The sequence below is a fragment of the Chelonoidis abingdonii genome, chromosome 7 (genome assembly GCF_003597395.2).
Source record: "Chelonoidis abingdonii isolate Lonesome George chromosome 7, CheloAbing_2.0, whole genome shotgun sequence".
Lineage (NCBI taxonomy): Eukaryota > Metazoa > Chordata > Testudines > Testudinidae > Chelonoidis > Chelonoidis abingdonii.
The window spans coordinates 6,612,278-6,639,993 of record NC_133775.1 but is presented as its reverse complement, the minus strand read 5'-3'; the positions used below and the strand labels follow the sequence as shown (position 1 = coordinate 6,639,993).

The window sequence follows — 27,716 nt, the reverse complement described above, 5'->3', positions numbered from 1 at the left end:
TTAGGAAAGCTTCTTTAAATGCAAGTGTATTCCAGTCCTGGAGCGCAGGATAAGCTCAGTTACTTCATTAGGAGGTGTAGTCAGGTCAGGTGAGAGTTCGAAGCGGAGGAGGGTTAGGGCAAGAGCCACTTTCAACTCAGTCATGGCAAACTGCTGCCCGATGCAGTTCCTGAGAAGAAAAGGAAAAATACTCAGTCTGTAAGGGAGATTTATAGGCTAAGTCATTAATGGTCTGACCCAAATCCGCTGGAGCGTAAAGAGAGGAAGCTGCTCTAGTGGACAGGGAGTCAAGGGGACTGGGTTCCATTACTGATTCTGCCACTGACCTGCCATGTGACCCTGGGCAAGTCATGTCCCTGTTCTGTACCCCAGTTTCACCTCCAAGCCTTTGACTATTTTGATTGTAAGCTCTTCCAGGCAGGGTCTACTGTGATGGCCTCCACCTTGGCTGACACATCGGGAATTGACTCAGGGACACCCAGAGCTAAAAGCATGAGCTGATACATCTTGAGATAAATACCTGGGCTCTTTAAGTGGGATTGTAACAGACGAGTAGCTTCTGCCGATTGGGCAGAGAGGGGAACGTCTAACACACTCTCATCAATGGTTACCCTGTCTCTTTCTATGTGTATGTACAGGTCCTAGCACAGTGGGGACCCATAATATTGGTTAGTGCCTCTAGGTGCTACTGTAATAAAAATCATATCTTATAGTTAATGGACTTGGGATCAAGCACTAAAACACAATCTATCATAATCATCACTTCTGAGTACATTTAGAGGTACACAAGATAATTTTCTCTCCTCTCATTGTGGTTTTCGGTTTTCTGGCTGTAGGTTTCACACAATTAATTAATTAATACGTCACCGTGGTCCAGCAGCAAAGGGCATAAAGGCGAAGGAATGCTGATCAGACAAGTTGTCTTGTGAAAATCTCAGGGGGTCAAACACCTGGAAGAAAAGATCACTTGTACTCTAAAGACATTTAGTGACAAAGCTACTGCTGGGTTTGGCAACTGTGTTCACACAGCAAGGTCTCATCTCTTCCCTCGGCTAGTTAGATAATCCCCCATCTCCTCTGTAACTGAGGGTACAGTTGGGCCTCATTCTGCACTGATTTGCATCTGGGGTAGGCAGCACCATGTTGCACAAGGGACACTTGACAAAATTAACAGACTGAGTGACAGACATTGGCGAGGGCTGGGGGTTATGTCATTCAGTCATCATTCAACCTGCAAAATAACCACCATTTTCCACACTGAAAAAAACCAGTAACTTAGCTAGCTAGTTAATAATAATAATAAATTCAACTCACTTTCATGTTTTTGAACGTACCTCACCACTGCAGTCAATATTTTTTTGTGGGATGGGGCATTGAAATAAATATTCATCCTAAAACATATATCCAGTGCATTGTTGCCAGTGCTTTTCTATTGGTTTCAGAGTGATAGCTATGTTAGTCTGTATAAGCAAAAACAACAAGGAGTCCTTGTGGCACCTTAGAGACTAACACATTTATTTGGGCATAAGCTTTTGTGGGCTAGAACCCACTTCATCGGGTGCATGGAGTGGAAAATACAGGAGCAGGTATAAATACATGAAAAGATGGGGGTTGCCTTACCAAGTGTGAGGTCAGTCTAATGAGACAATTCAATTAACAGTAGGATACCAAGAGAGGAAAAATCACTTTTGTAGTGGTAATGAGAGTGGCCCATTTCAAACAGTTGACAAGAAGGTGTGAGAAACGGTAGGGGGAGATTAGTATGGGGGAAATTAGGTTTAGGTTTTATAAAGACCTAACCACTTCCAGTCTTTATTCAGGCCTAATTTGATGGTGTCCAGTTTGCAAATTAATTCCAGTTCTGCAGCTTCACGTTGGAGTCTGTTTTTGAAGTTTTGTTGTTGCAGAATTGCCACTTTTAGGTCTGTTACAGACAGCCCCCCAACCTGAAGCAAATACTCACCAGTAACTACACACCACACAAAAAAACACCAACCTAGAAACCAAACCCTGCAACAAACCCCAGTGCCAACTCTGTCCACTTATCTATTCAAGGGACACCATTATAGGACCTAACTATATCAGCCACACCATCGGGGCTCATTCACCTGCATATCTACCAATGTGATATATGCCATCAAGTGCCAGCAATGCCCCTCTGCAATGTTCATTGGCCAAACCGGACAGTCTCTACGCAAAAGAATAAATGGACACAAATCCAACATCAGGAATTATAACATTCAAAAATCAGTAGGAGAACACTTCAATCTCCCCGGTCACTCAATAACACACCTAGAAGTGGCAATTCTTCAACAAAAAAACTTAAAAAACAGACTCCAATGTATTTATACCTATCCTGTATTTTCCACTTCATGTATCTGATGAACTGGGTTCTAGCCCAGAAAAATACATTTGTTAGTCTCTAAGGTGCCACAAGGACGCCTCGTTGTTTTTACTTTTTTATTGCTCTTGTTTAAATGTCTTGTGAGAGGATATGTGTGTATGTGGGCAGGAGGAGGATTAGCATCTCCCACTGACCAGGGTACATCATTTATCCCACGTCTGGGACCAAGGGGTCCATCTCCCCTGTTTGTGTTGCTTACATGGGAGATTCCCCATCATGTCACAGGATGTGGGAACTGGAGGCAGGGGGTTGCTCAGTGGAGCAGGGTTTCCCCTTCCCTTCACTGTGACTAGGGCACCCTCGCCTCAGGCAGGGGTTATCCCAGGGTGGGTGGGCATCTCCTCTGCCTCCTGACCAGGGCATCCCCTCCAAGGGGCAGGCTCCAGCTGTGGGCAGGGGTCTGTTGTGAGCAGGGCCAGGGTGGAACAAATTCTTGGGGGGGCTCACCTCTGTTGTCCTTCATCCCTGCTGTTGCTGGGGAGCTAGGCTGAGAAGGCCTCTGCATCCGGGGGGGGTGGAACCAAAGGGCTGGAGCTAGGCTGAGGGGGCTGTGAAGTGGGGGGCAGCCAATGGGCTCGGAGCTGTCGGGGGCGGAATGAAGTTGCACTCCGGAGGCAGCATGCTGCAGAGTGGCCAAGACAGATACTTCACAGCACAGAGGGATGCAGGGAAGCCGTTTGCGTGGGTGGAGAGGAAGGCGCTGCCTCATGGTAAAAATGTTGAGGTCCATGCCCATGTACCTCAAAATTTTTACCATGGACACAGTGCCGACCCATGCCTGTATCTTATATATTCAATCACACATGCAATGTGCCAAAACTACCTGAATGGGATATAAATTACTGCCTGATGTACAAAGCCCTATGGTGGAGAATGAGGCCTCATGTCACTACGGAGAACCTTCATTGACTAATCTAATTGGGATGATGGGATTCTAAAGGTTCAGAGCAATTACACCTTTCTAAATGAATAGACGTCTGAATCCCATTTTCATTATCAGTGCAGATAAAGGGCAAGAGATTCTGATCTCAGTTGAATTGGTGTAAATCCTGAATAGCTCCATTGGGGTCCATAAATGTATTCTGGATTTACTCTGGTCTGACTGAGAGAAGAAACTAGTCCTAAGCTACATCCAAAACAAACAATCCAATAAAAAACTTCCGCATATATAGAGGCCAGACTGTACTTTTAAGGCCTGGCCCAAGAGGCTGGTGGTATATAGCCACACTGCCCCAACGGAGGGTGGGGAGGGATGCTGTAGCAAGTTCCTTCCATTGTGCCCAGGCAAAAAGAAACTAAATATCACAAGAAGCAAAGTAACATACCTCTGGATCTTTCCATACCGCGGGGTTTCTGTGAAGAGCGTAAATGTGCAGAGACACTAAGCTACCTGGTAAGAATGAGAGAAAAGATCTCATGAGAAGAAAATCACCTGCTACAATATTTTCTTTCTATTTATATTTTTGTATTCCTGCCCCACCACCAGGGCCGGTGCAAGGATGTTTCGTGCCCTAGGCGAAACTTCCATGTTGCGCCCCCTCCTTCCCCCCGTCTGCCCTGAGGCCCCCCCCTTGCCCCAGCTCACCCCTGCTCCGTGCCCGAGCACCCCGAGCACACGGTAACTGCTTCACTTCTCCTGCCTCCCAGGCTTGCAGCACCTAAGCTATACATCCTCCCAGTTGGACAGTGAGCCATTAATAACTACTCTTTGAGAACGGTTTTAATCAGTTGTGCACCCATCTTGTAATAGTTTCATCTAGACCACACTTGTTTGTGAGAATGTCATGTGGGACTGGATCAAAAGCCTTAGTAAAATCAAGATATATCAAATCTACTGAATCCACCCTATCCATTGGGCCAATAACCTTGTCAAAGAAAGAAATCAAGTTGGTTCCGCATCATAATTTAATAATTTGTTCCATAATCTTTCCTCGTCTGGTCTGTTGTTGGTCTGGTCTACTGAAACTCGTCTGGTCTGTTGTTCCCTGTTTTAAAGATAGGTGCTATACTTAGCCTTCTCCAGTCCTCTCGGACTTCACCCATCCTCCATGAGTTCTCAGATATAATTGCTAATGGTTCCAAGATTGCATTGACTCTTTAAGTCCCAAGAGTGCATTTTGTTAAGCCCTGCTAAATATGTCCAGTCCATCCACCCAAAGTATATGGGGTTGCTACCTTATTTTTACTGGTATGCACACATCTATTTATTCATCTCTCTAGGCATGTAAGTTGTGCTCAGCATCACCTTGCCTGAGCAACTTACAGGTCGCTGTATAAATGGAATATAATATAATATAATAAAAGGATAAGTGGAAACGCAGAAGACAGCTACAAGAATTACCTGAGGTTTGAAAAACATGCCTTATAGTGGGAGATTTACTAAGTTCAATCTACTTCATTTATTGAAGAGAGGGCTAAGAAATAACATGGTCACAGTCATAGAATCATAGACTCATAGAAGATTAGAGTTGGAAGAGACCTCAGGAGATCATCTAGTCCAACCCCCTGCTCAAAACAAGACCAACCCCAACTAAATCATCGTCATTTCTCCTCTCTCATTTGTAAGGCCAGGCAGTGAATACATCCCTACAGAGGAGCCCTCCTGTTCATATACACAAACTGCTTAGTCTTAGTCTTCTCTTGCATAGGTGCGATTCCTAGACAGTTCTGGATCAAGTCTACACACGCTGTACCAGGTTAAAGTCACCCTCTTTATGGGGTTTGGCTTAATGGTAACATCAATTACAATGAAGTGACATAAAACTAGGCATTTTCCCTAAGCCCAGCTGTTCCAAGTGTGTCCAGAAGGACCGTCGTGGCTCTGCAGTTAGTTCCCTCAGATCAGAGAGTCACACCCCACTTCTTACGCCTCTTGATGGAGTTAGCAAGCTGTACTTGTCCCAGTACTTTAGGTCTTAGGCCACGTCTAGACTACGCGCCGAAATCGATTGCTCGGGGATCGAAATATCGTGTCTGGTCTGGATGCGATATTTCGATCCCAGAGCATGCTTAGATCAATTCCGGAACTCCAGCTAGACGACCGGACTTCCGGATTTGACACAGCGAGCCGCGCGGATCGATCCCACGCGGTGAAGACGAGTGAGTAAATCGATTTTAGATATTCGATTTCAGCTACGCTATTCTCGTAGCTGAAATTGCGTATCTAAAATTGATTTAATCTCGTAGTGTAGACCTGGCCTTACTCAGCAGCTTTATGTATGGTGCTAATTCCTGCCCACAGTGTAGGTCAGCTGAAGAGCTCTTCATCTCTCTTTGAGTACATTGATCTTGTCAGCTAGCAAAGCAAACTCATCCACCTCCTATGAGTGGGCCAGATCATTCCCGACATCCTCTGGAATTAATGTCCTTCCCAGTCTCTGACTTCTCTCTTTCTCAGTCACTTCATGATCAAAGTGTCATTGTTCCTTGCAGTAGATTGTTGTGGTCAGAAGGATATGTAAAATATGGCTGAGACAACTGGCTGGTGATTAGTTAATGACTGAGACAGATATGGATGCAGGGAAACGCTTCCTGGATTTTTGGTTCAGCTGACACTATTAGACATCTCTGTTTTGTGTGATTGCAGAATATTTATCCTAATCCATTTTGGTTATTGGTGCACTGCTTACCTTCCTAACTGGAGTAAACCAAAACTCTGGAGTCAAAACCCCTGGAGCTTTAGAGGATTTCTTAATCCTGATCCAAATGCCATCACTTGGGTCCATAATTAACTGATACACACAGATACAATGCCCATTAGCTACTATATATAAAGTTGCAACCCTTAAACTTATAAAGAACACAGGAAAAGGGATAGAATCAGACCTTCTGGCAAAGTCCTCCCATCGAAAAATGTGACTGGTTCACTGAGTTGTCGATACACTTGAGGTACTGGAGGGTAAAGGCGGAGGGTCTCTTTAATGCACATGGTGGTGTAGGGCATGTTACTAAGGTCATTCCTGAAAAGAAACCAAAGATATGTCTGAATGTGGGAATCTCCTCCCCAATGCAGAAATACAAGGCTGCCTGCACAACCTGTTGTTTCTCTAGGTGAATCTTTTAGATTGTAAACCCTCAAGGGAATCTACAGTCTGAAAGAAGTTCCCTCTTGTTCTCTTCAAATGGAAGGCTTCTGACTAAAACTGGGAAATGCTGTTATGTTTTTCCATACCCAAAGAGCAGTGAGGCCTAAATTCTGCTCTCACCAGCAGCGTGTTCAGCTGGAGTAATGCTACCAACTTCAGTGGGGTTCTCAATCTATAACTGAGTACCTGTTTTCCAAAAAACAGGATCAGTTACTTATCTGATACAGCAGCTCAATATTATTTCATTACAATATTTTTTAATGAAAAATGCTTTTTTGATCAAAATGAAAGTTTTTGAGGAAAATTTTTTATGGGTTGACCAAAACAAAAAGTGTTGATGAAAATTTATTTTTTTGTTGTTGAAATTTTCTGTTTTTTCAAAAGAAGAAACTAAAATCTGAAAAAATATTCAATAAAACTTTTCAGGTTATAATATACATTCTTGGGGTTTAGCTCATGAAAACAAAAATCTTTTACTGACATATTTCTTCAAGATTTGTTTTTGTTTTGTCTTCAAAAATCAAAGCAAAATATGGGAAATTTTGAAAGTAATGTTCTTAAATTTTCCATGAAAAATTATTTGCATTTTTCAACCAGCTCCTGTTCTCTTGTCTCAGAAAGTCTATTTGGGACACCCACAATGTCTTAGTTTTTCATTTCATCCATATCAGACATTTGGATTTTTTAATAACTTATAAATGCTTTGTCCAAGACTTATTGCCACATCAGGTACCATTTGTTCTTTTTTTTACCAGAAGCCCCAGTCCAGTGGAACTAGCATTCAATGTAATGAATGCTGTTTGCAGTGAAAGGAAAAGTTAAAAAGTGCAGGTGCAATCAAAGCTGTTCTTTTGCTCAAAGTGCATGTTTAACAAGTGTGGCAAACCCAGGACAAATGGCTACAAAGGGAGGGGTAGCATTTAGTCCCAGGGGCTTAAAAGGCCTCTCTCAGTCCCCTGAGGAGAGATAACCAGGGGGGAAATAAGGTTCAGCTGGAAAAGGGGTTACCAGGGAACTAATTAGGTTCAGCTGGCTCCAACTGCTGGAGACCTTTTTAAACCCTCCCTGGCATGGAAGCAGAGAGAGAAGGAGCCAGCAAGTTAGGTGCAGCAAGGCTCTGATCTCTTCCAGCAAGGAAGGCTGCCCTCTGTCCCTAGAAGGGGAGGAAAACAAGCATAAGGGACTGACTGAGGGAAGGATTAGCCAGACCCTGTGCTACCTAGAAGGGTTTGCTTTGCCCAAGCCTGTGTCTCCAAGGCTAAAAAGGACTGAGCCTGCTGAGGAGAAGGAGGTACTTTGCCACATAACACTCCTTCAAGGTTACACAATAAACTCATACAGGGCAATAAGTTACTGGGAGGGAAATCCTCCACTCTGAGATGTATGTCCACGTGGCTGTGGAAGTAGAAGTTAGAACTAGGTAAGATCAGTACACATATTAAAAACTATGTAATTTGGATGAGTATTTCACAATTCCAACCAATGTCATCACAAAAGAGTCTGACTTTTATGTTTATTTTTAAAATATGGTCACTTTGTCCCTCTAACATTATTGGATGTCTTAGATTTTTTGATAAAATGCATCCTTTGTAGAGCTGGTGAGAAAATTTCTGATGAAACAAGAGTTTAATTGGAAAATGCCAGTTCATCAAGCCTACAATTTTTCACAAATGAGATTTGGGTTCAAAGAACATTGCTGAATCTCAGGCTGTTATGTTGGAAAACTATCAGGGTCCCTGCCAGGTGGGACTGCCCTTGGAGACTGCCCTGGGACTAGGGAACTCAAGCTTTTGTAGTCTGCAGCTCTGGGGCAGCCCTGCCATACCGGGACTTCTAGACTCTCTGTTGTGGAGCTAGGACCCTGGAAGCCTTGGAAGACCGAGATAAGGCTTTCAGACTCTTACCTTAGAATCAAATGAAGTAAAAATCGTAAATGAATCAAACTGTATCATAGAATCTCTAAGGATAGAAATTCCATGCTCTAATAATAAGAATACAGAGGTACGGAGCAACTGGTCCTGAAACCCACCAGAGGAGAGGCTATTCTTGATTTAGTCCTAAGTGGAGCACAGGATCTGGTCCAAGAGGTGGATATAGCTGGGCCACTTGGTAATAGTGACCATAATATAATTAAATTTTACATCCCTGTGGTGGGGAAAACTCCAGAGCAGCCCAACACTGTAGCATTTAATTTCAGAAAGGGGAACTACACAGAAATGAGGACGTTAGTTAAACAAAAATTAAAGGGTACAGTGCCAGAAGTGAATTCTCTACAAGCCGAATGGAAACTTTTTAAAGACACCATAATAGAGGCTCTACTTAAATGTATACCCTAAATTAAAAAAAATAGTAAGAGAACCAAAAAAGAGCCACCGTGGCTAAACAACAAAGTAAAAGAAGCAGTGAGAGGCAAAAAGGCATCCTTTAAAAAGTGGAAGATAAATCCTTGTGAGGAAAATAGAAAGGAGTATAAACATTGGCAAATGAAGTGTAAAAATACACTTAGGAAGGTCAAAAAAGAATTTGAGGAACTGTTAGCCAAAGACTCAAGAAGTAATAGCAAAAATTTTTAAGTACATCAGAAGCAGGAAGCCTGCTAAACAACCAATGGGGCCACTGGACGATCGGGATGCTAGAGGAGCACTCAAGGACGATAAGGCCATTGCAGAGAAACTAAATGAAATCTTTGCATTGGTCTTCACAGCTGAGGATGTGAGGGAGATTCCCAAACCTGAGCCATTCTTTTTAGGTGACAGATCTGAGGAACTGTCCCAGATTGCGGTATCATTAGAGGAGGTTTTGGAACAAATTGATAAATTAAACAGCAGTAAGTCACCAGGATCAGATGCTATTCACCCAAGAGTTCTGAAGGAACTCAAGGGTGAAATTGCAGAACTATTAACCATAGTCTGTAACCTATCATTTAAAACAGTTTCTGTACCAGATGACTGGAGGATAGCTACTGCGATGCCAATTTTTAAAAAGAGCTCCAGACATGATCCCAGCAATTACAGGTCTGTAAGCCTGACTTCAGTACCGGGCAAACTGGTTGAAACTATAATAAAGAACAATATTGTCAGACATATAGATGAACATAATTTGTTGAGGAAGAGTCAACATGGTTTTAGTAAAGGGAAATCATGCCCCCGCAATCTGCTGGAATTCTTTGAGGGGGTCAACAAGCATGTGGACCAAGGGGATCCATGGATATAGTGTACTCAGATTTTCAGAAAGCCTTTTCCAAGGTCCCTCACCAAAGGCTCCTATGCAAAGTAAGCTGCCACAGGATAAGAGGGAAGGTTTTCTCATGGTTTGGTACCTGGTTAAAAGATAGGAAATAAAGGGTAGGTATAAATGGTCAGTTTTCAGAATGGAGAGAGGTAAATAGTGGTGTCCCCCAGGGGTCTGTTCTGGGACCAGTCCTATTCAACATATTCATAAATGATCCGGAAAAAGGGGTAAACACTGAGGTGGCAAAATTTTCAGATTATACAAAATTACTACAGATAGTTAAGACCTAGGCAGACTGTGAAGAGCTACAAAAAGATCTCTCAGAACTGGGTGACTAGGCAACAAAATGGCAGATGAAATTTAATGTTGATAAATGCAAAGTAATGCGCATTGGAAAGCATAATCCCAACTATACATATACAATGATGGGGTCTAAATTAGCTGTTACCACTCAAGAAAGAGATCTTGGAGTCGTTGTGAATAGTTCTCTGAAAACAATGTGCAGTGGCTGTCAAAAAGCAAACAGAATGCTGGGAATAATTAGGAAAGGGATAGATAATAGGACAGAAACTAGCATGTTGCCTCTATATAAATCCATGGTAAGCCCACATTTTTTATATACTGTGTGTGTAGATGTAGTCGCCCCATCTCAAAAAAAGATATATTGGAATTGGAAAAGGTTCAGAAAAGGTCTATAAAAATTATTAGTGGTATGGAATGGCTTCCATATGAGGAGAGATTACTAAGACCAGGACTTTTCAGTTTGGAAAAAAGATGTCTAAGGGGAGATATGATTCAGGTCTATAAAATCATCACTGGTGTAGAGAAGGTAGATAAGGAAGTGGAGGATAGGTCCATCAATGGCTATTAGCCAGGATGGTCAGGGCTGGTGTCCATAGCCTCTGTTTGCCAGAAGCTGGGAATGAGTGACAGGGGATGGATCACTTGATGATAACCTGTTCTGTTCATTCCCTCTGGGGCACCTGGCATTGGCCACTGTCAGAAGACAGGATACTGGGCTAGATGGACTCTTGGCCTGACCCAGTAGGGCCATTCTGATGTTCTTGGATGTCCTGGGAAAGCCCTTCCATGGAGACTGCCACGGGGCAAGGGATCCCAGGCACTCCAGACTCTCAGTAGCCCAGGAAGCCAACTGACCCAGGAGACTGGAAGCTCTGGGGTCCCCAACTGTATGTCAGTATTTCCAAAACAATGGTTTGGGGGATTTTCACTTCACACAAAATTTTGAACAATTTGGTTTTGTCCTGATTTGGAACACAGTCAAAATTTCTCACACTGGAAATCCCAAATTTCTGCCAGTTGTAATCCTTAGACTGTGACAGATCTGTACTTCCTTATTTATTTTCATTGGTGACTTGGGCACTAACTCTGCCATTGACTGCTTTCATCTCATTGATAATTCTTAGCATTTATTTAATACATTTCAGTTGTAGTTGTTTGTCAGTTATAAAACCTATGGCAATTAATGCCCAAATCAACAATGATCATGAGTACGGATGAAGGCCTACCACCAAACCTTAAGGTGAAGTTCATCAATAAACATCTCAGGTGTCTGAGACAAGACAGAACAGGCATATTAAGCCAGATGCCCAGTTAATGTATATCAGCAAGAATGCCCTGGAGCACTAAGTGACTTCAGTGGGGTTGACTGAGGGTCTGGCACGATATTTCTTACAGGCAAATTCTATTCTCAGTAGCACCAGTGTTAAGTTTGGAGTAACTCCACTGAAGTCTGAAGAATTACTCCAGATTTATATTCTCAGACTCTGTACATACCTAAAATTTAAGTGGAGATGTTCACAAAATTTCAAACTCTCATCCCAAGTGTTAATGTGTAATGATTAAAAGCAGAGTCTTGAACTTGCTTAAGTCTCACCATTAGCTGACCCAATCTGCAAGGGGAAGCAATGTGCAATAAATGAGGTGCCTTACCACTGAATGGTCTCTCTGTCTCCCAGAATCTCCTTGATCTCCTCCCTGCATCTCTGCTGGTGCTCTGGGTACAGGGCCATGCAGTATAAGAGCCAGGAGATCCCAGTTGCTGTGGTGTCATGACCCCCAAACATGAAAGTGTCTGCCTCAGCACGTAGATCTTCATCAGGTAATCCTTCTCCATTTTCATCCTAATTTTGGCATAGAAAAATTTTGCAATTAAATTTCATGCTTCAGGGTTTAAGACAATCTCTGTTAGAGATGAGGATAAGACCTAATATGATGGGCAGATTATCCCACATCTGCTACTGCAGGGTTCTTATAACTTCACTTGAAGGAGCTGGCCACTGTTAGAGACAGGACTAGATGGGCCTCATGTCTGATCCAGTGGCAGTTCCTGTGTTCTTTTGTTCATGTTCTGCATTCCCACAAGAACCTACTATATATATATTTGAAATATTTAATTTAGATTTCAACCATTTTTAAATATTTTGATTGACTTTATTAAAAAACAAGCACATCCAAACAAATTCACTCTTGGTATGAGACTCAGTAGGACTTGTGCCCAATTATAGCATGTTTGAATTTGACCTATTGCATCTAGACATTCCAGCTACACCCAACAACCAACAAGATTAGAAAAGGGAGTATTTGGTGAGGAAACTGCAGTCAGCAATGCTCAGGTATCTCCCAGTGATACTTAGTGAAATGTGCACATGGTATAGCACAGTTAGTTCATGTGTATTCTTCAGGACTCACCTTGGCACATAAAAGAATATCCAGAAGGTCCAGGAGCCTCTTCTTCTGGATCTTTTCGAGCTCTCGCTCATCCTTGAGTCTTTCCTTCCTCTCCTTGATCACCTTCTCTAGGGAAAGAATAATCAATGTATGATTTAGTTAAAATGTCACTGTGATTCACTAGTAATTCAATCACCTTGGAAGGCAAATGGTGGAAGCCACATCTCTAGATACATTTAAGAATGGACTAGTCAAATCACTAGAAAAAAGAATACTTTGCACCTTTCAACAGAGAATCTCAAAGTTCTTTACATTCAGTATTCTCAGAATGTATTCTCTGTGAAGTATGTACATTATGTGGTATTTCTCCCTTTTCCTGGGTAAGGAAATTTAGGACACAGAAGTATTAAGTGATTTTGTTTCAAGGTCACATGAAAAGTCTGTAGCAAATGCAAGAATATATCTCAGATCTCCTGATTCCCAGTCCTGTTATAATCACAAATCCATCTCATGGACTAGATCAATAGATTCTCCTCTCCTACCTTTTTGTTCCAGGACCACTTATTAAAAGAAGGATTATCTCATGGGTCATATTCCCATCCCACTGTAACATTCAAATCCCATCACTGCCTGATTCTCATCAGATTTCATTCTGCAGATTGCCAGGCAGGTCTCTGTGGACTGATTGTACTCCATGAGTGCAGTTTGAGAACCATTGAATTAAATGACATGGTACTCTAGATTTCTTTCTTCTCTGATTCCACTGTATGATTCAATTAATGGACCAGAATGTGAAGTTCCTCTGGTTAATGGAGTTTCCCAAAGTATAAATTTCAGGCCCCAGGTAATCTGAGGAACATTCATGGTTTTACCACTATATACCCAACTTTTTAATATAATATTTTCCAGTATGTCTCGCCTGCCTGCCCAGAAGGCCATCCCTCTTAAGAGACCCAGGATCTTGAGCATGGTTAATGTCTCAGTTGTACAGATGAAATCTTGAGTCAAGAGAGGAAAAATACTTGTATGGCGATGGACTATTCTGCAGGCATTCCAGAAGCGACGCCCAGGGGGACTGAACCAGTAGATGAGGTCATTGTGGTACAGAAATGTCCTCATTCTCTCTTGTACCATGGCTGTGAGCTGACGTATAGCTTTGAGAAATGTATTCTCGCTAAAGGGAAGACAAAAAAGGGGAATTTAATGTGTGTTAATCAGGGCTGTCAAGCAATTAAAAAAATTAATCACGATTAATTGCACTATTAAACAATAATAGAATACTATTTATATAAATATTTTTGGTTGTCTTCTACATTTTCAAATATATTGATTTTAATTACAACATAGAATAAAAAGTATGCAGTGCTCACTTAATATTTATTTTTGATACAAGTATTTGCACTGTAACAAAACAAAAGAAATAGTATTTTTCAATTCACCTAATATGAGGACTGTAGTGCAATCTCTTTATCATAGAAGTTGAATTTACAAATGTAGAATTATATACAAAGAACTTGCATTCAAAAATAAAACAATGTAAAATTTAGTGCCTGCAAGTCCACTCAGTCTTACTTCTTGTTCAGCCAATTGCTTAGGCAAACAAAGTTGGTTACAATTTGCAGGAGACAATGCTTCCCGCTTCTTGTTTACAACATCACCTGAAATTGAACAGGTGTTCGCATGGCATTGTTGTAGCTGGCATCGCAAGATATTTATATGCCAGATACGCTAACGATTCACGTGTCCCTTCATGCATCAACCACCTTTCCAGAGGACATGTGTCCATGTTGATGGGTTCTGCTTGATAATGATCCAAAGCAGTGCGGCCCGATGCATGGTCACTTTCATTATCTGAGTCAGATGCCACCAACAGAAGTTTGATTTTCTTTTTTGGTGGTTCGGGTTCTGTAGTTTCCGTATTGGAGTGTTGCACTTTTAAGACTTCTGAAAGCATGCTCCACACCCTGTCCCAGTCAGATTTTGGATGGCATTTCAGATTCTTAAACCTGGAGCCGAGTGCTGTAGCTATCTTTAGAAATCTCAATTTGTACCTTCTTTGGTTTTGTCAAATTGGCAGTGAAAGTGTTCTTAAAATGAACAACATGTGCTGGGTCATCATCTAAGCCTGTTATTACATGAAGTATATGGCAGAATGTGGGTAAAACACGGAGCAAGAGACATACTATTTTCCCCCAAGGAGTTTAATCACAAATTTAATTAACCAATTATTCTTTAATGAATGTCATCAGCATGGAAGCATGTCATCTGGAATGCTGGCCAAAGCATGAAGGAGCATATGAATATTTAGCAGATCTGGCATGTAAATACCTTGCAGTGCCAGTTACAAAAGTGCCATGTGAACGTCTGTTCTCACTTGCAGATGACATTGTAAATAAGAAGCAGGCAGCATTATCTCCCATAAACGTAAACAAACTTGTTTCTCTTAGCAATTGACTGAACAAGAAGTAGGACTGAGTGGACTTGTATGCTCTAAAGTTTTAAATTGTTTTGTTTTTGAGTGCAGTTATGTAACAAAAAAAATCTACATTTGTAATTTGTGTTTTCACGATAAAAAGATTGCACTATGTTACTTGTATGAGGTGAATTGAAAAATACTATTTATTTTGTTTATGATTTTTACAGTGCAAATATTTGTAATAAAAATAATATAAAGTGAGTACTGCACACTTTGTATTCTGTGTGGTAATTTTAATCAATATATCTGAAAATATGGAAAAACATCCTAAATATTTAATACATTTCAATTGGTATTCTATTGTTTAACAGTGTGATTAAAACTGCTATTAATCGCAACTTTTTTTTTCAGTTAATCACGTGAGCTAACTGCTATTAATCGACAGCCTTAGTGTTAATTAAAGAGAGACATTTATGCTACCTCAGTGCAACTTCATACTTTCCCACCATCGCCACCCACAGGAATTTGGCCATGTTCCTTGCTTTTATTGAAAATCCCAGCCTAAATTGCTTTCCCTAAGTCACCCAAGGAGTCTCTGGTACAGCTGGAAATTAAACTCATATCTCCTGACTTTGAGTCCAGTGCCTTAAAGGCAAAACCACTGTCCTTCTCATACGGACCTGTTCTGGCAGTTGCTTTGATAACTGAAGGTGCATTTCAGCATGCTATCTAAAGCCATCAAGCCAACGTCTTCAAAGATATCCAGCGACTTGTCCTTTGTTATCTGCTTTTCCCATTTATCCTAATGTAAAAAAGAGAGGTCAGCATTCACAGAACAAATGGAATTTCTCAGATCACCAAAATCCCAGCCATCATCCTTTGAATAATTTCTTTGTCTGTAGGATCCGAGGTTCATTTGCAAACTGTACAATATTCGGAGTATGGTGTGGAAATGAAGAAATGGAGGATTTGTGATTGAATTTGAGTATATCTTTCAGAAAGACATCCGGTCTTGATTTAAAGATTCCAAACAAGGATGAATTAAACATTTTCCTCACTAATCTGTTCCAATAGTTGATTATGACTCACTCTTTTATGTATCCAGTGTAGTTGTAGCCAATTCAGTCCGAGGATATTACAGAGACAAGGTGGATGAGATTGGGTAGTTAAGGAATTGCCATGAAAGAGTTAGACAAGGTGAGGTAATATCTTTGATTGGATCAACTTATGTTGGTGAGAGAGCTTGTCGGTCCAACCAAAGATATTACCTCATCCACTTTGTCTCACTCTTTTATGGTAATTCCTTAACTGCCCAACCCTGCTGATACTGCCTAGCTAATCTTAATATCCTGAGTCTGCTGTTTTGGATGCCCCTCTGATAGTTACATTCAACTTGTGGAGTGACAGCATTAAACAAATTCCATTCCATATGTTATTCATAATACTTTATTCTTGTTGAGAGAGGCCGTGTCTACACTAGCATTATGTCTACAAAACTTTTGCTGCTCAGGGGTGGGAAAAAACACCCCTTGAGTGGTATCAGCTTTTCCAGCATAAACACTTATCGAGAGATGCTCTCCCGATGGCATAGCTACTGCTGCTCGTTAAGCTGGTTTTATTATGTTGACAGAACAGTTCTATCCTATTGGCATGACACGGCTACCCGAGCAATCTTACAGCGGCACAGATGTATCAGAACAGCTGTTCCACTGTAAGCTCATAAGTGTAGACATGGCCAGAGACATGGTAAGTGAGGAATATCTTCTATAGGACTGACTTCTTGTTGCCATTTCAAACACATCAATAGGTGTACAGCCCAGCGTGTTGCTATGGAATCTCAGGTCCTTCGGCTAGAAGAAGCAGAAGGAACATCTCGAAGTTGGTGAATCTGGGGTGAGGGTGGGGAGATTGCCATATTGAATTTACTTCTTATGTTCTTATGTTCTTACTTCTACGTTCTTAGCAGATCATGTATTAGGTGGAACCCTTTCACCTAGTGGGGACTAGCTTCTCACTCGGCTACTGTAACACTGCTGTTTCAGTGAGTTAATTAAATAAAATGCCAGTGGTGATTAGAACTGAAAGCAGAGGAGATGACTAAAGACATATTAGGACTGATTCTCCTTTTGCATACACCACTGTAATTCCACTGATGTCAATGGGCTTACTACTGATTTATACTGGGGTAGAGGAGAAGAGAATCTGGGCCTTTGTTACACACAGGCTACATAATGAAGCAGTAATGTTAATGGGGCCCCACCTCTGCTCCTCTTGACGCCACTGACTCAGGGGTAAGAAGACAGGGTTGGGAATGTACGCTACTAGGCCACTGCTGGATGGAGTCTAGGGCCATCCCTGAGACTGGCTCACCTCAGTACCCAGATGTGATTAATTCTAGGATGGAAATGGTGAGGAACATCTCACACCAGCTTGTCTTACTGTATCGAATGAGCATAAAGTGCAGCTTGACAGGCCTTACGTTTCAATATGGGAAGGGGAAGGTTAAGAATGACGACAATAGCAGAGGGTTACCTACCAACATCACTTTGGTGGACTCCGCCATCAGCGACACATAAGATTTCAAAATATCATTATGAAATGCAGGAGTCAGCAGTCTACGGTGCTGGAACCACTTTGGTCCATGTAAAACAATTAATCCTTTCCCTGAGGAGGGAAACACACAGTTTTAAGCCTTCTGGATTGTGGCAGAGAGTCTGGACTTCTGTCCATAACTTACAGCTCATGACAAAAGAAATCAGACTGCTTAGATGGGCTTAACAAAAGGCCTCACCAAAACAAGATGAACCCATACGATCTGGCCTGTGAAAGGTGGAATCGGAGGGCTTGTCTACACTATAAGTTACATTAGCATAACTTACATCATACAGAGGTATGAATACGCCACCCATGAGCAATGTAAGTTACACCGACTTAAGCACCAGTGTGGAAAGCACTGTGTTATGGAGGTGGTTTTATTATGCTGATGGGAGAGCTCTCTCCCATCGCTATAGAGTGTCTTCACCAGATGCACTATAGCTGCATCTGTGCAGATAAGCCGTTGTAGCACTTCTAGTGTCAACTAGCCCAAAGAGACAGTGTTATGCCCTTGAAAGACAGTTGTTAATCGAAAAAAGGGTCTTTGTATTCATAATGGTTTATCTTGGAGAAAATGCAAACCCTTGCTGTGTGGGTAAAGAACTGAAGAAAAGTGGTTTGGAAAGTGGGGGTAGCTGTCCTAAGTAAAGTGTAAAGTGGCCACAAATACATTTAGGGCAGGTCTACATTTGAAAAACTGCATCTTCACAGCTGCATCAGTGCAGCTGTGCTGCTGTAGCCAGGGCCAAGCCCAGGCACCAGACCAGCAAGCAGGTGCTTGGGGCGGCCAAGGGGAAGGGGCGACAGGTCAGGTTCTTTGGCGGCAGGTCCCTCGGTCCCTCTTGGAGGGAAGGACCTGCTGCGGAAATGCCACCAAAGAAGAAAGAGGAGTGGTGGAGCTGCCGCCGAAGTTCCACCGAGATTGCGGCTTTTTTTTTTTCTCCCCCGCTGCTAGGGGTGGCAAAAAGCCTGGAGCCGGCCCTGGCTGTAGCATTTTAGTGAAGACACTCTATGCTGATGGGAGCGAGCTCTTTTGTTGGCGTAGTAAATCCACCTCCGTGAGAGATGGTAGCTCTGTCAGTGGGAGAAACTCTGTCTAAACCGATCCTTAGGTTGGTATAATGATGTTACTCAGGGACGTGGATTTTTTACTCCCCTGAGCGATGTAGTTATAGCAAAATAATTGCCTAGTGTAGAGCTGGCCTTAGGCTGGAAGTTGGAGGTGGTTTATAACCATCAGAGAAGTGAGGTTCTGGAACAATGTCCCCATAGGAGTTGTGGGGACAAACCACCTAACCAGTTTGAAGATGTAGCTTGATACATTTAAGAACAGGATTATATGAGGGGGTTGCCTGCAGTGTCTGGGGACTGTACTTGATGACCCAAGCAGTCCTTACCAATCCAATGTTTTTTTTCCCTACTAGCTTTTAGGATTCTAGCTCAACAGAAGCAGGGACTTTATTTGCATCAGTCAATCACCCTGTCTGTTGTTGTGAATATATCCAGTTTTATTTAGTTCACCTAGGTATACAGTGCCTCTCACTAAGCATCTAAATGCTAAGCAACTAAATGGTGTATTTGGTGATGGGGGTGTATACCCTCTACAAAGCCACCTCCTATCCTGTGCTACCTTTGTGCTCCCATTTCTCATGGAGGAGAGGGCAGGATTCCCTGGAGATCTTTGGCATGGCTGTAATGCACAGAGCATATGTCAGGGAGATGGTGTGCAAGGAGATTTCTTTCGCTGACTGCTTTAACTTGTGCTGGCCTTTACCAGCCACAGGGAGGCAGGATTAGAGCTCCTGATTCCCAGCCTTGTGGTCATTGACGTACACCAGGACTTCTCAGCCAATAAGATGCAAATTAGAGTGATCCATAGTGGAGTGGTGGAAAGCAGCAAAATCTCGTGGCTCCTATGGGATCCCTGGGAGGTTAGGAAGGGGCAGCTTGCTCCCTCACCTTGTCCTCCTGATGCTTCCATCCCATCCCTTCTCTGGCCCCCACTGGGTCCTGAAGCAGCAGCTTCCTTCTCTCCCCACCCACACAGACTCAGCTGCAGGAGAAGGGACAGATGAATCTTCAGTACAGGATCTTTGAGCAGGTGGGGTGAGTTTCACTCCATAAGATCTCTTCCTCTTGTATTAATTTAGATGGAATAAATGGGCCCGAGAGCCAAGCATGTTAACATAACCCAGTCACTGACCAGCATTAAACAGTTTCACACGCTGTTCAGGTTTTGGTGTGCAGAAACCCCAGCCTCCTTAGTACCAGGGAAAATGCGCCTTTATAAACCCTTTTAACCCCTTATTAAAGATACTGGAAAGGAAGAAAAAACAGTTCAAGCATTTGAAATGTAAAGTCTCAAGTAAGGCTTTCATTGTGACCACATCCCTTGTTCCTTTCCCTTTCGCTGGAGAGAAACTTTTAAGAAGGAAAAAACCCCTTGTGAGACAGTCTCTTACATGGTACCAAAGACGGTAATAACTGTCCTTTGGGGTGGGGGGGAATTAGTTGAAATGGCCTGGAGCTGATCCTACTTCCTAAGAGACAAAACAAGACAAACCCCAAAAAGGGAAGGAAAAGAACAGCAAAGATAGACATTGAAGCTTCTGCCTCTGGTGCTGACTTTTACTTGCAACCTCAGTGCTGAAATTAGGCCAGGTCTCTGACACAAAGATTTTGGTCCTTTGATTTCTAGTCCTCCACTTCTCTTGTTTACCTGGCATGATCTGAACACAACCCTTGAGTTACATCCGGAGGCCTTTTTGTGTGGACTACTTCAGTCTTTAGCTCCCTTTTGCACCTTTTCCCATCAGCGTTTATGGTCCTAGGTTGTTGTGACACTTCATTAATTTCCCACTTACTTTTCACAGTTGGGCTCACAAGTCAGGTAAATTTGTGCACCCAGTTAATCGAACAGTCCCTACAGAACTGAGTTATGTAATGTTATGTGAGAGCCAAAAAGCATACGTACCAGTCCATGGAACAAAGAAATTATAGAAGTCACCAGCCTTCGGATCTGAAAAATGCACCAGAAATGCGTGTTTTAATGGAATCAACTTTGCCTTCGAAGGCAAGCTATGTCAGTAAATCAAGGGGTCATGCAGGAAGGTAAGTTTTTGCCCTCCCCTGTCATCCTATACTTCCGTAGGGAAAAGCAAAGCATTTTCATGGAACCCATTAAGGGCTAGATCGTTGCTTATAAGCCCCAATGGGTGGTAGTATTGCAGATCTGCTCTGCCCCAACTGGAGGTAGTGCCAGACACAGATACAGTGATCAGGATTCTCACCGCTGCTCCAACAGCCTACATATGCTGATAACAGCCAGCTTGGAGCTGGAAGAGTATGATCTTCATGAAGGGACTTCATTGGGCATTATCCTTGTCCGTCTCCCACAAGCCCCGATGCATGGGTTGTGCCCTGGGGTGGGACTGTAGCTAGCACCAGCACACCCGTTCTGGCTTGCACCGCCAGCCATACGAAGCCCTGGGGACAACTGCAGAATTTACTCCGAAGGCAGTCTTGGTTGCTGGAGCCGCCCGTAGTCAGAAGGGCAGAAATGTCAGTTCCAGCCCACTTTGTCTCCCTTGTCCCTGGGCACCTGGCCTAGAATTGCAGCCATTCTCTCCCAGCACTGCTGGCTGGGCTGGGGAGAAGACGAGCAATCTGACAAGACGGGCTGGGGGATGGGAGCAGAAACAAGCCCTGCATTTAGATTGATGTATAGGGAAAGGTCATCGAACTTGAGGTTGGATTGGGACAGAGGTGCTTTTCCTAATCTTGGAGCAAAGTCCACATGCGATAGGGAGGAATGGCAGGTGATTTTATCTCAGAGCTCAGAAGGCAGGGCACAACTGGCAGCCACATTTGAGAGTACTCTCTTTTGCCTCTCGCCTCCCTTCAGAAGCAAATTCCATCAGCTGAAGGGGCATGGAAGGCACTGTGTTGACAGTCCTCTTTAGAGTCACTGAGCAGGTATGATCGGGCAGTGTGTGTGCAGGTCCAATAAACCTGCAGCTGCCAACACACAAACAGTGCGAATGTTCACCCCTGAGACCTTCAGCACCAACGCCACTTGAATTAAAGAAGCACCTCCTTTGGCTGTGATGAAGGAGAGTCCTATCCTCACAGCAGCCAGCCGCTAGAGGCCGATATGTTCACACAAATTAACTCAAATGTGCCACGCAAGCTTCCACCACGCTGCGCCTCAGAGCCATTGGCTAGAGGGACAACCTCCAGAGGAGAAAAGGGTAATCCAAGCCCTGTGCCTAATCAATCCAGGGCTGAACTGAGATGACCGTGTCCAGCTGGGGCCACTTTGTTGTCAGAAAGCTCTTCAGAAACTGGGCAGGAGTTCGGAGAAGAGCAAAAGAAATGATGTATGGGGGTCATTAAGGAAGCTCAAAGCAGCTGGATACACGTGTCTTAGCTAAGCAAGAGCCGGCAGGGGCCGAATGGTCTCCAAATATGTAAACAGTGTAAACCACAAAGCAGCAGAGGAATTATATGGGGATGCAAGTTGTGGGGGAAGGGTGTAGGAACAAATAGGTTAAAATGAGTAAAGTGAAAGCATAGGCCCAGATACTCAAAGATATTTAGGCACCTAACTGCCAGTGAAAATCAGTGTGAGTTAGGCACTTAAATACCCTTGTGGATCTGGGCCTTAGGCTGTATTTCAAACAAATGTTTTCTGACAGTTCAAGCTTTGAGCCTGTGAAATACACAATTAGAAAGAGATACCATGGTGCCGAGGGCCATGTAAGCGGATAGAAATAATCTGGCATTGGCAAGGGGATGGAGTAGATTATTGTGAGGGGTTTTTCCTTCTTTACCATCAATGGTATTGGTGTACCTGGTTTAGGGTTTCTATAGCACCTCAGCACTTCTCAGGTATAGTCAGATTCAGCAAACTTGCCAGGAAGTGCTAACTGCGTTTGTGCACTGTAAACCCCTACACACTAGCTATTGCACGGTCACCACCAATTCAGTTCATGTAAACCACTAAACTTCAGAGGTGAAATCCTGGCCCCATTGACTTCAGCGGGTCCATGATTTCACCCTTTACTGGGGTTTAGATTCTAGCTGCTGACTCGTAGGTCAGGCTTGACACAGCCTGGCTGGGATGATTTAGTTGGAAATTGGTCCTGCTTTGAGCAGGGGGTTGGACTAGATGACCTCCTGAGGTCCCTTCCAACCCTGATATTCTATGATGCTATAATTCCTAAGCCTGCCCGCTTTTCAAACCCCACTCTGCTCTTTCGAGCATGGTAAAACAGATTCTAGGAAGTGGTATTAGGCTCATCCACCCGTACTGCTCAGAGCTAGTTCATTGGTTTTAGGTAAGTGAAGCAGGACCTGCTTTCCATGTGTAACCCACTGGACAGCTAGTGTTGATGGTCCCCCTCTGGGTCTGATGCACAGAGGATACATGTACAGACACTGCTAAGAAGTCAGACTCTTCAGCTAATGCTCTAGTGGCTCATTCATTTAGCCCTGGAATTTCCCAGTTCAGTCTGGTATGTCAGCCGTCACACAGGCAATTTGCTGACAGACATTTTGTGTTCTTAGAAGACTATGCAAATAATTGCACAGGGTAAAATTCACTCCCATACAGAGGGTTTCCACTTAGCCTATGCGCAACTTAACTTCCATTTTAGCCTGTTTGGAGGGTCTCATAACCCTAGGCTGGCCCTCTGCACATGAATAAATTTGGTTGTTCTGAGTTCACGTTGGTTTTTAATTGAATCTTGCAGTGTACACCTACACTGGGGTCACTAAAGAAGATCAAAACAGCTGAATATGTATAAACCATAAAACAGGAGAGGAATTATATAAGGATGCAAGTTAGGGTGTGGGGGAGTGTTAATAGTTAGGAGCAAATACAGTAACTCCTCACTTAACGTCCTCCTGCTTAACGTTGTTTCAAAGTTACGTCGCTGCTCCATTAGGGAACAGGCTCGTTTAAAGTTGTGCAATGCTCCCTTATAATGTTGTTTGGCTGCCTGCTCTGTCCACTGCTTGTAAGATTCTGTGGAAGAGCAGTGACTTTACAAGGGAACATTGCACAAGTTCCTCTTTTCCGCCTCCTCCCCCTCCCTCCCAGCACTTCTCCCACTGCCAAACATCTTTTTGGCGGTGCTTAGGACTTTCTGGGAGGGAGGGTGAGGAATGGAGACACAGCACTTCCTCACTCCTGCACCTCCCTCCCAGAAAGTCTCTGCTCCTTCCCCCCTCAAAGTCCTAAGCGCCACCAAACAGCTGTTTGACGGTGCTTAGGACTTTCTGAGTGGGAGGGGGAGGAGTGGAGATGTGGCGCTTCCTCACTCCTCTCTCTCCCTCCCAGTGCTTCGTGCTTAGGACTCTCTGGGAGGGAGGGACAGGGAGGAGAGGGGAAGTGCTGCATCTCCACTCCTCCCCCTCCCTCCCAGAAAGTTCTAAGTGTCGCCAAATGGCAGTTTGGTGACGATTAGGACTTTGGAGGATGGGGGGAAAGGAGCAGGGATGCAGATGCTCCGGAGAGGAGGTGGAGTGGGAGTGGGAAGAGGTGGGCCTGAAGTGGAGCAGGGACAGGAAGAGGTGGGCCTGGAGCATACCCCGGCAAAGTCAGCGCCTGTTTTTCTCCGGGGAACTTGCCACTGCTGCTGCAAAGGTGCTTCCTAGCATCCCTCCCTGCAGTGGGCTGTGCCTGTGTGGGGTAAGCCAGGGGCACTTCCCAACCACAGTACAGTACTGTACAGTATATAATGCCTTTTGTCTGCCCCAAACAAATTTCCTTGGAACCTAACGCCCCGCATTTACATTAAATCTTATGTGAAAATTGGATTTGCTTAACATGGTTTCACTTAAAGTTACATTTTTCAGGAACATAACTACAACATTAAGTGAGGAGTTACTGTAGTTCTATAACAAGGCTACAGATTTCAAGATATCAGCACTCCACTAAATGTGGACTTTGGTGGCAGGAACACTTAGCAACAGTAACCCTAAAACGATTTTTCCTTTCATAGTTTTGGCCTAAGCAAGGGGGCATGGGGTCGCCATTTGAGCTCCCCGCCTCAGGTGCCAAAATGTTGTGGGCTGGCCCCGACTTTGGTGGCAGGAACACTTAGCAACTGTAATCCTAAGAACTCAGAAATAAAGTTGCCTATTCTCACCTCCTCTGCTATATACAGCCTTGGCGTATTCAGGGTGGTAGATATTCAGAAATCCTAAGAAACCTCCAAACCATACAGAGTGAGCACATGGATATTTCTCTGCCCAAGATATGACCTTGTTGAGTTCTTGATCTTGAAGCTGTAATGATTTTTTACAAAGAAAAAAATACTGTTATGGAGAAAATGAAAGTGCAGGAAGGGATGGTCTCATGGTTAAGTATTATAAAGGTTTATATTATGGTAGCACCTAAATATATCACGATTGGGGCTGCATTGTGCTGGAAGCTGTACAAACACAGAAAAAAGGCAATCCCTGCCCTGAAGAGCTTAGGCACTGGACTAAAACGCAGCAGACTTAGGTTCAATTCACAGCTCTGCTACTGGCTCCCTGTGTGACCTTGGACAAATCAGTTAACTTCCCTGAGTCAGTTTGTGATAGTCTGAGTAGCACTTTCCCCATCCCACCAATTGTTCCCATTGATTTCAGTGGCTGTACTTGTGATAAAGTTATTAGTCAACTAGGAAAGATCATTCCAATCTGGGCCTCTGTATCTCAAATGGGGATGATATGATTTTCTTTCTCCTACAGTTTGCCTGTCTCATCTTTGCAGTGCCTAGCAAAATGGGACCCTGAACTAAAGACAGGTCTATGGGTGTGGCTATAAGAGAAACAATAAATACAAGTATTAATTAGCATGATTCACATCTAGGGTTGCCAACTTTCAACTCACACAAACCCAAACACCCATGCTTCGCCCCCTGCCTCACCCTTCCTCTGAGACCCCACCCCACCTTACCCCTTCTCCAAGGCCCCACCCGCTGCTCACTCCATCCCCGCTTCCGTTGCTCGCTCTCTCCTATCCTCACTTGCTCGCTCACTTTACTGAGCCTGGTTGAATTGGAGCTGAGGGTGCTCAGCACCTCTGAAGAAATCAAGCCCTAGGTATTGAAGGTTGGGCACTGAAAAATGCAGGCTTTCCCCCTCCCCCCCAGTGATGACAGTGGCCTTTACCATTCACACACAAAATCACTGACATCTCCCCATTTCTCTGCAAGTACGGACAGCAGGGAAGTGTGCTGAGTTTACCAAGACTTCATTCGTTTGTGACACACACTCCGACATGCTCCCTAATATATTATCAAGTAGTATCATAAATAGACCGTACCTCCTGAGCATGGCCATACAGCCAGTGCCTTGGCGGGCCTGGGAAGCAATCTAGGGCTTTGAGCAGTTGCTGTCTCCTCCTACACAGCTGGATCACTTTCAGCAGTGCATAGGTCAGGCAAAACACAGCAGCCAGGTAAAAAATCCAATGGATGTCCACATGCAGCCAGGCCCGGGAGGGCCCCATGCTGTCCAGCACAGATATTATGGTGCCATCAGCCTTTGTCTCTCTTGCATATGCACGAATTCGCAATCTATACACACACACCCCTATCCCTGTGTGCAGTGGGAGCTGGAGTGAAGAGCCAGGGCTGGACTGGCTCTGAGATATCCGGTTACAGAGCCAAACCGCCCAGATAGAAACCATAAATGTCGTACGACCTATCAGAGATCACACAGGCTTGAGGAGAAATGCTCAGTGGCCAGAGGTAAACAGATAGCAGTCCAGTGCTGAGCCCCTCCCCACAACACACAAGTAAAGAGATGGACTTTGCAGCATGGTCTGAAGACCAGTACACTCATATTCTGTTAAACCAGCTGGTGAAGTGAATTCCAGTAATTATTTTTACATATATAGACAGAGACCTTTGTATGTATTTATATACACACACACATATAGACATGTATGTATATAGTATGGGGGGCTGATAACCTCAGTCAGAGGTGGTGCTATCCAACACTTCCCATTATCAGACCATTTTCAGTTGCTTTGCTTAAACTGTTCGGGCTGACATTTGCCATTCTGGTGTCTGTCCGCTGGTAGCAGGCAATGTGGGGGAGCGACCTCCCTGTTTAGAATCAGGGAACAAGACGCCGATCCTAGGGAGAGGGAAGCAGTTTGGAAAAAGGAACCAAGAGGAGAAGGAAGAGACACATGGACTTGTAATGATGCTGGTTCTAGTGGGATCCAACTGAGCATGCCAATTCAGGACAAATTGCTTAAAGCAGGGCAGTTACAGCCCAAGGCTGGGGTTCCTTTGCACACCAAGGCAAAACAAACCAGCCAAACAGAGAAGACTTCGGTTTACCCTGCTGGCTAACCATAAGTCACACAAGCAATTTCCTTAGACACTTCAGTTTCACCACCAGTGCCACTTGTTATGGGGACAAACAGTTATGAAAACCAATACCCCAGTAAAGAAAAAAGGTTCTCTCGATTCCAAAGGACCAAGCCCCAGACCAATACACAAATCAGATCTTACCCACAAATCATGCTGTTGCCAACCCTTTAGAATCTAAAATCTAAAAGTTTATTCATAAAAGGAAAAAGATATAGGTGAGAGCTAGAATTGGTTAAATGGAATGAATTACATACAATAATGACAAAGTTCTTGGTTCAGGCTTGTAGCAGTGATGGAAAAAACTGCAGGTTCAGATCAAGTCTCTGGAGTACACCACCATTGGGATGGGTCATTCAGTCCTTTGTTCAGAGCTTCAGTTTGTAGCAAAGTCCCTCCAGAGGCAAGAAGCAGGATTGAAGACAAAATGGAGGGGTTTCCAGGACCTTTTATATCCTCTGCCCTGTGGAAGACCACAGCAGCAAGATGGAGCCTGGAGTCACATGGGCAAGCCACATGTCCATGCATGACTCAGTTCTTTACAGGTGGCAGCCATTGCTCATATGCTATCTTGAACGTTTCCAGGAAGACTTCTTATGTGGATTGGAGTCTTCCAAGGTCTGTTGTCAGTTAAGTGTTTCTCGACTGGGCACTTAACTTGCAAATTCCTTTCTCAAGAAGCTTTGTACAATATTTGCTGCAAATATATAACCGTGGTTGCACCAATAATGATCTGTATGGTCACAGGTTATATTAACAACATCACAGGACTGTGAGTGGGGATGAGAAGATACTGGGATTGGCTGGGCAAGGAGACTGGGACTGTAATCGGGTGCCAACCTTAGACACCAAGGGCTAGATTCTCCAGTCGCTTTCACCAGGTGTAAAGGATTGTGACTCTTTTGGCTTCAGCGGAG

General features: G+C 43.7%; 1 protein-coding gene across 1 annotated transcript; it reads right to left on the bottom strand.

Annotated features, from left to right (window-relative positions):
- On the bottom strand, positions 1-25,928 carry LOC116839247 (cytochrome P450 4B1-like). Its single transcript, XM_032805046.1, has 12 exons — positions 25,743-25,928; positions 24,577-24,715; positions 20,397-20,441; positions 17,364-17,491; positions 15,508-15,629; positions 13,434-13,585; positions 12,433-12,539; positions 11,674-11,864; positions 6,230-6,363; positions 3,730-3,794; positions 868-950; positions 1-169 (listed from the first exon to the last, which is right to left on the bottom strand). Exons 1-12 carry the CDS (start codon positions 25,926-25,928, stop codon positions 1-3), a joined length of 1,521 nt encoding a protein of 506 aa, XP_032660937.1.
- Positions 25,929-27,716: the final 1,788 nt, after the last annotated feature.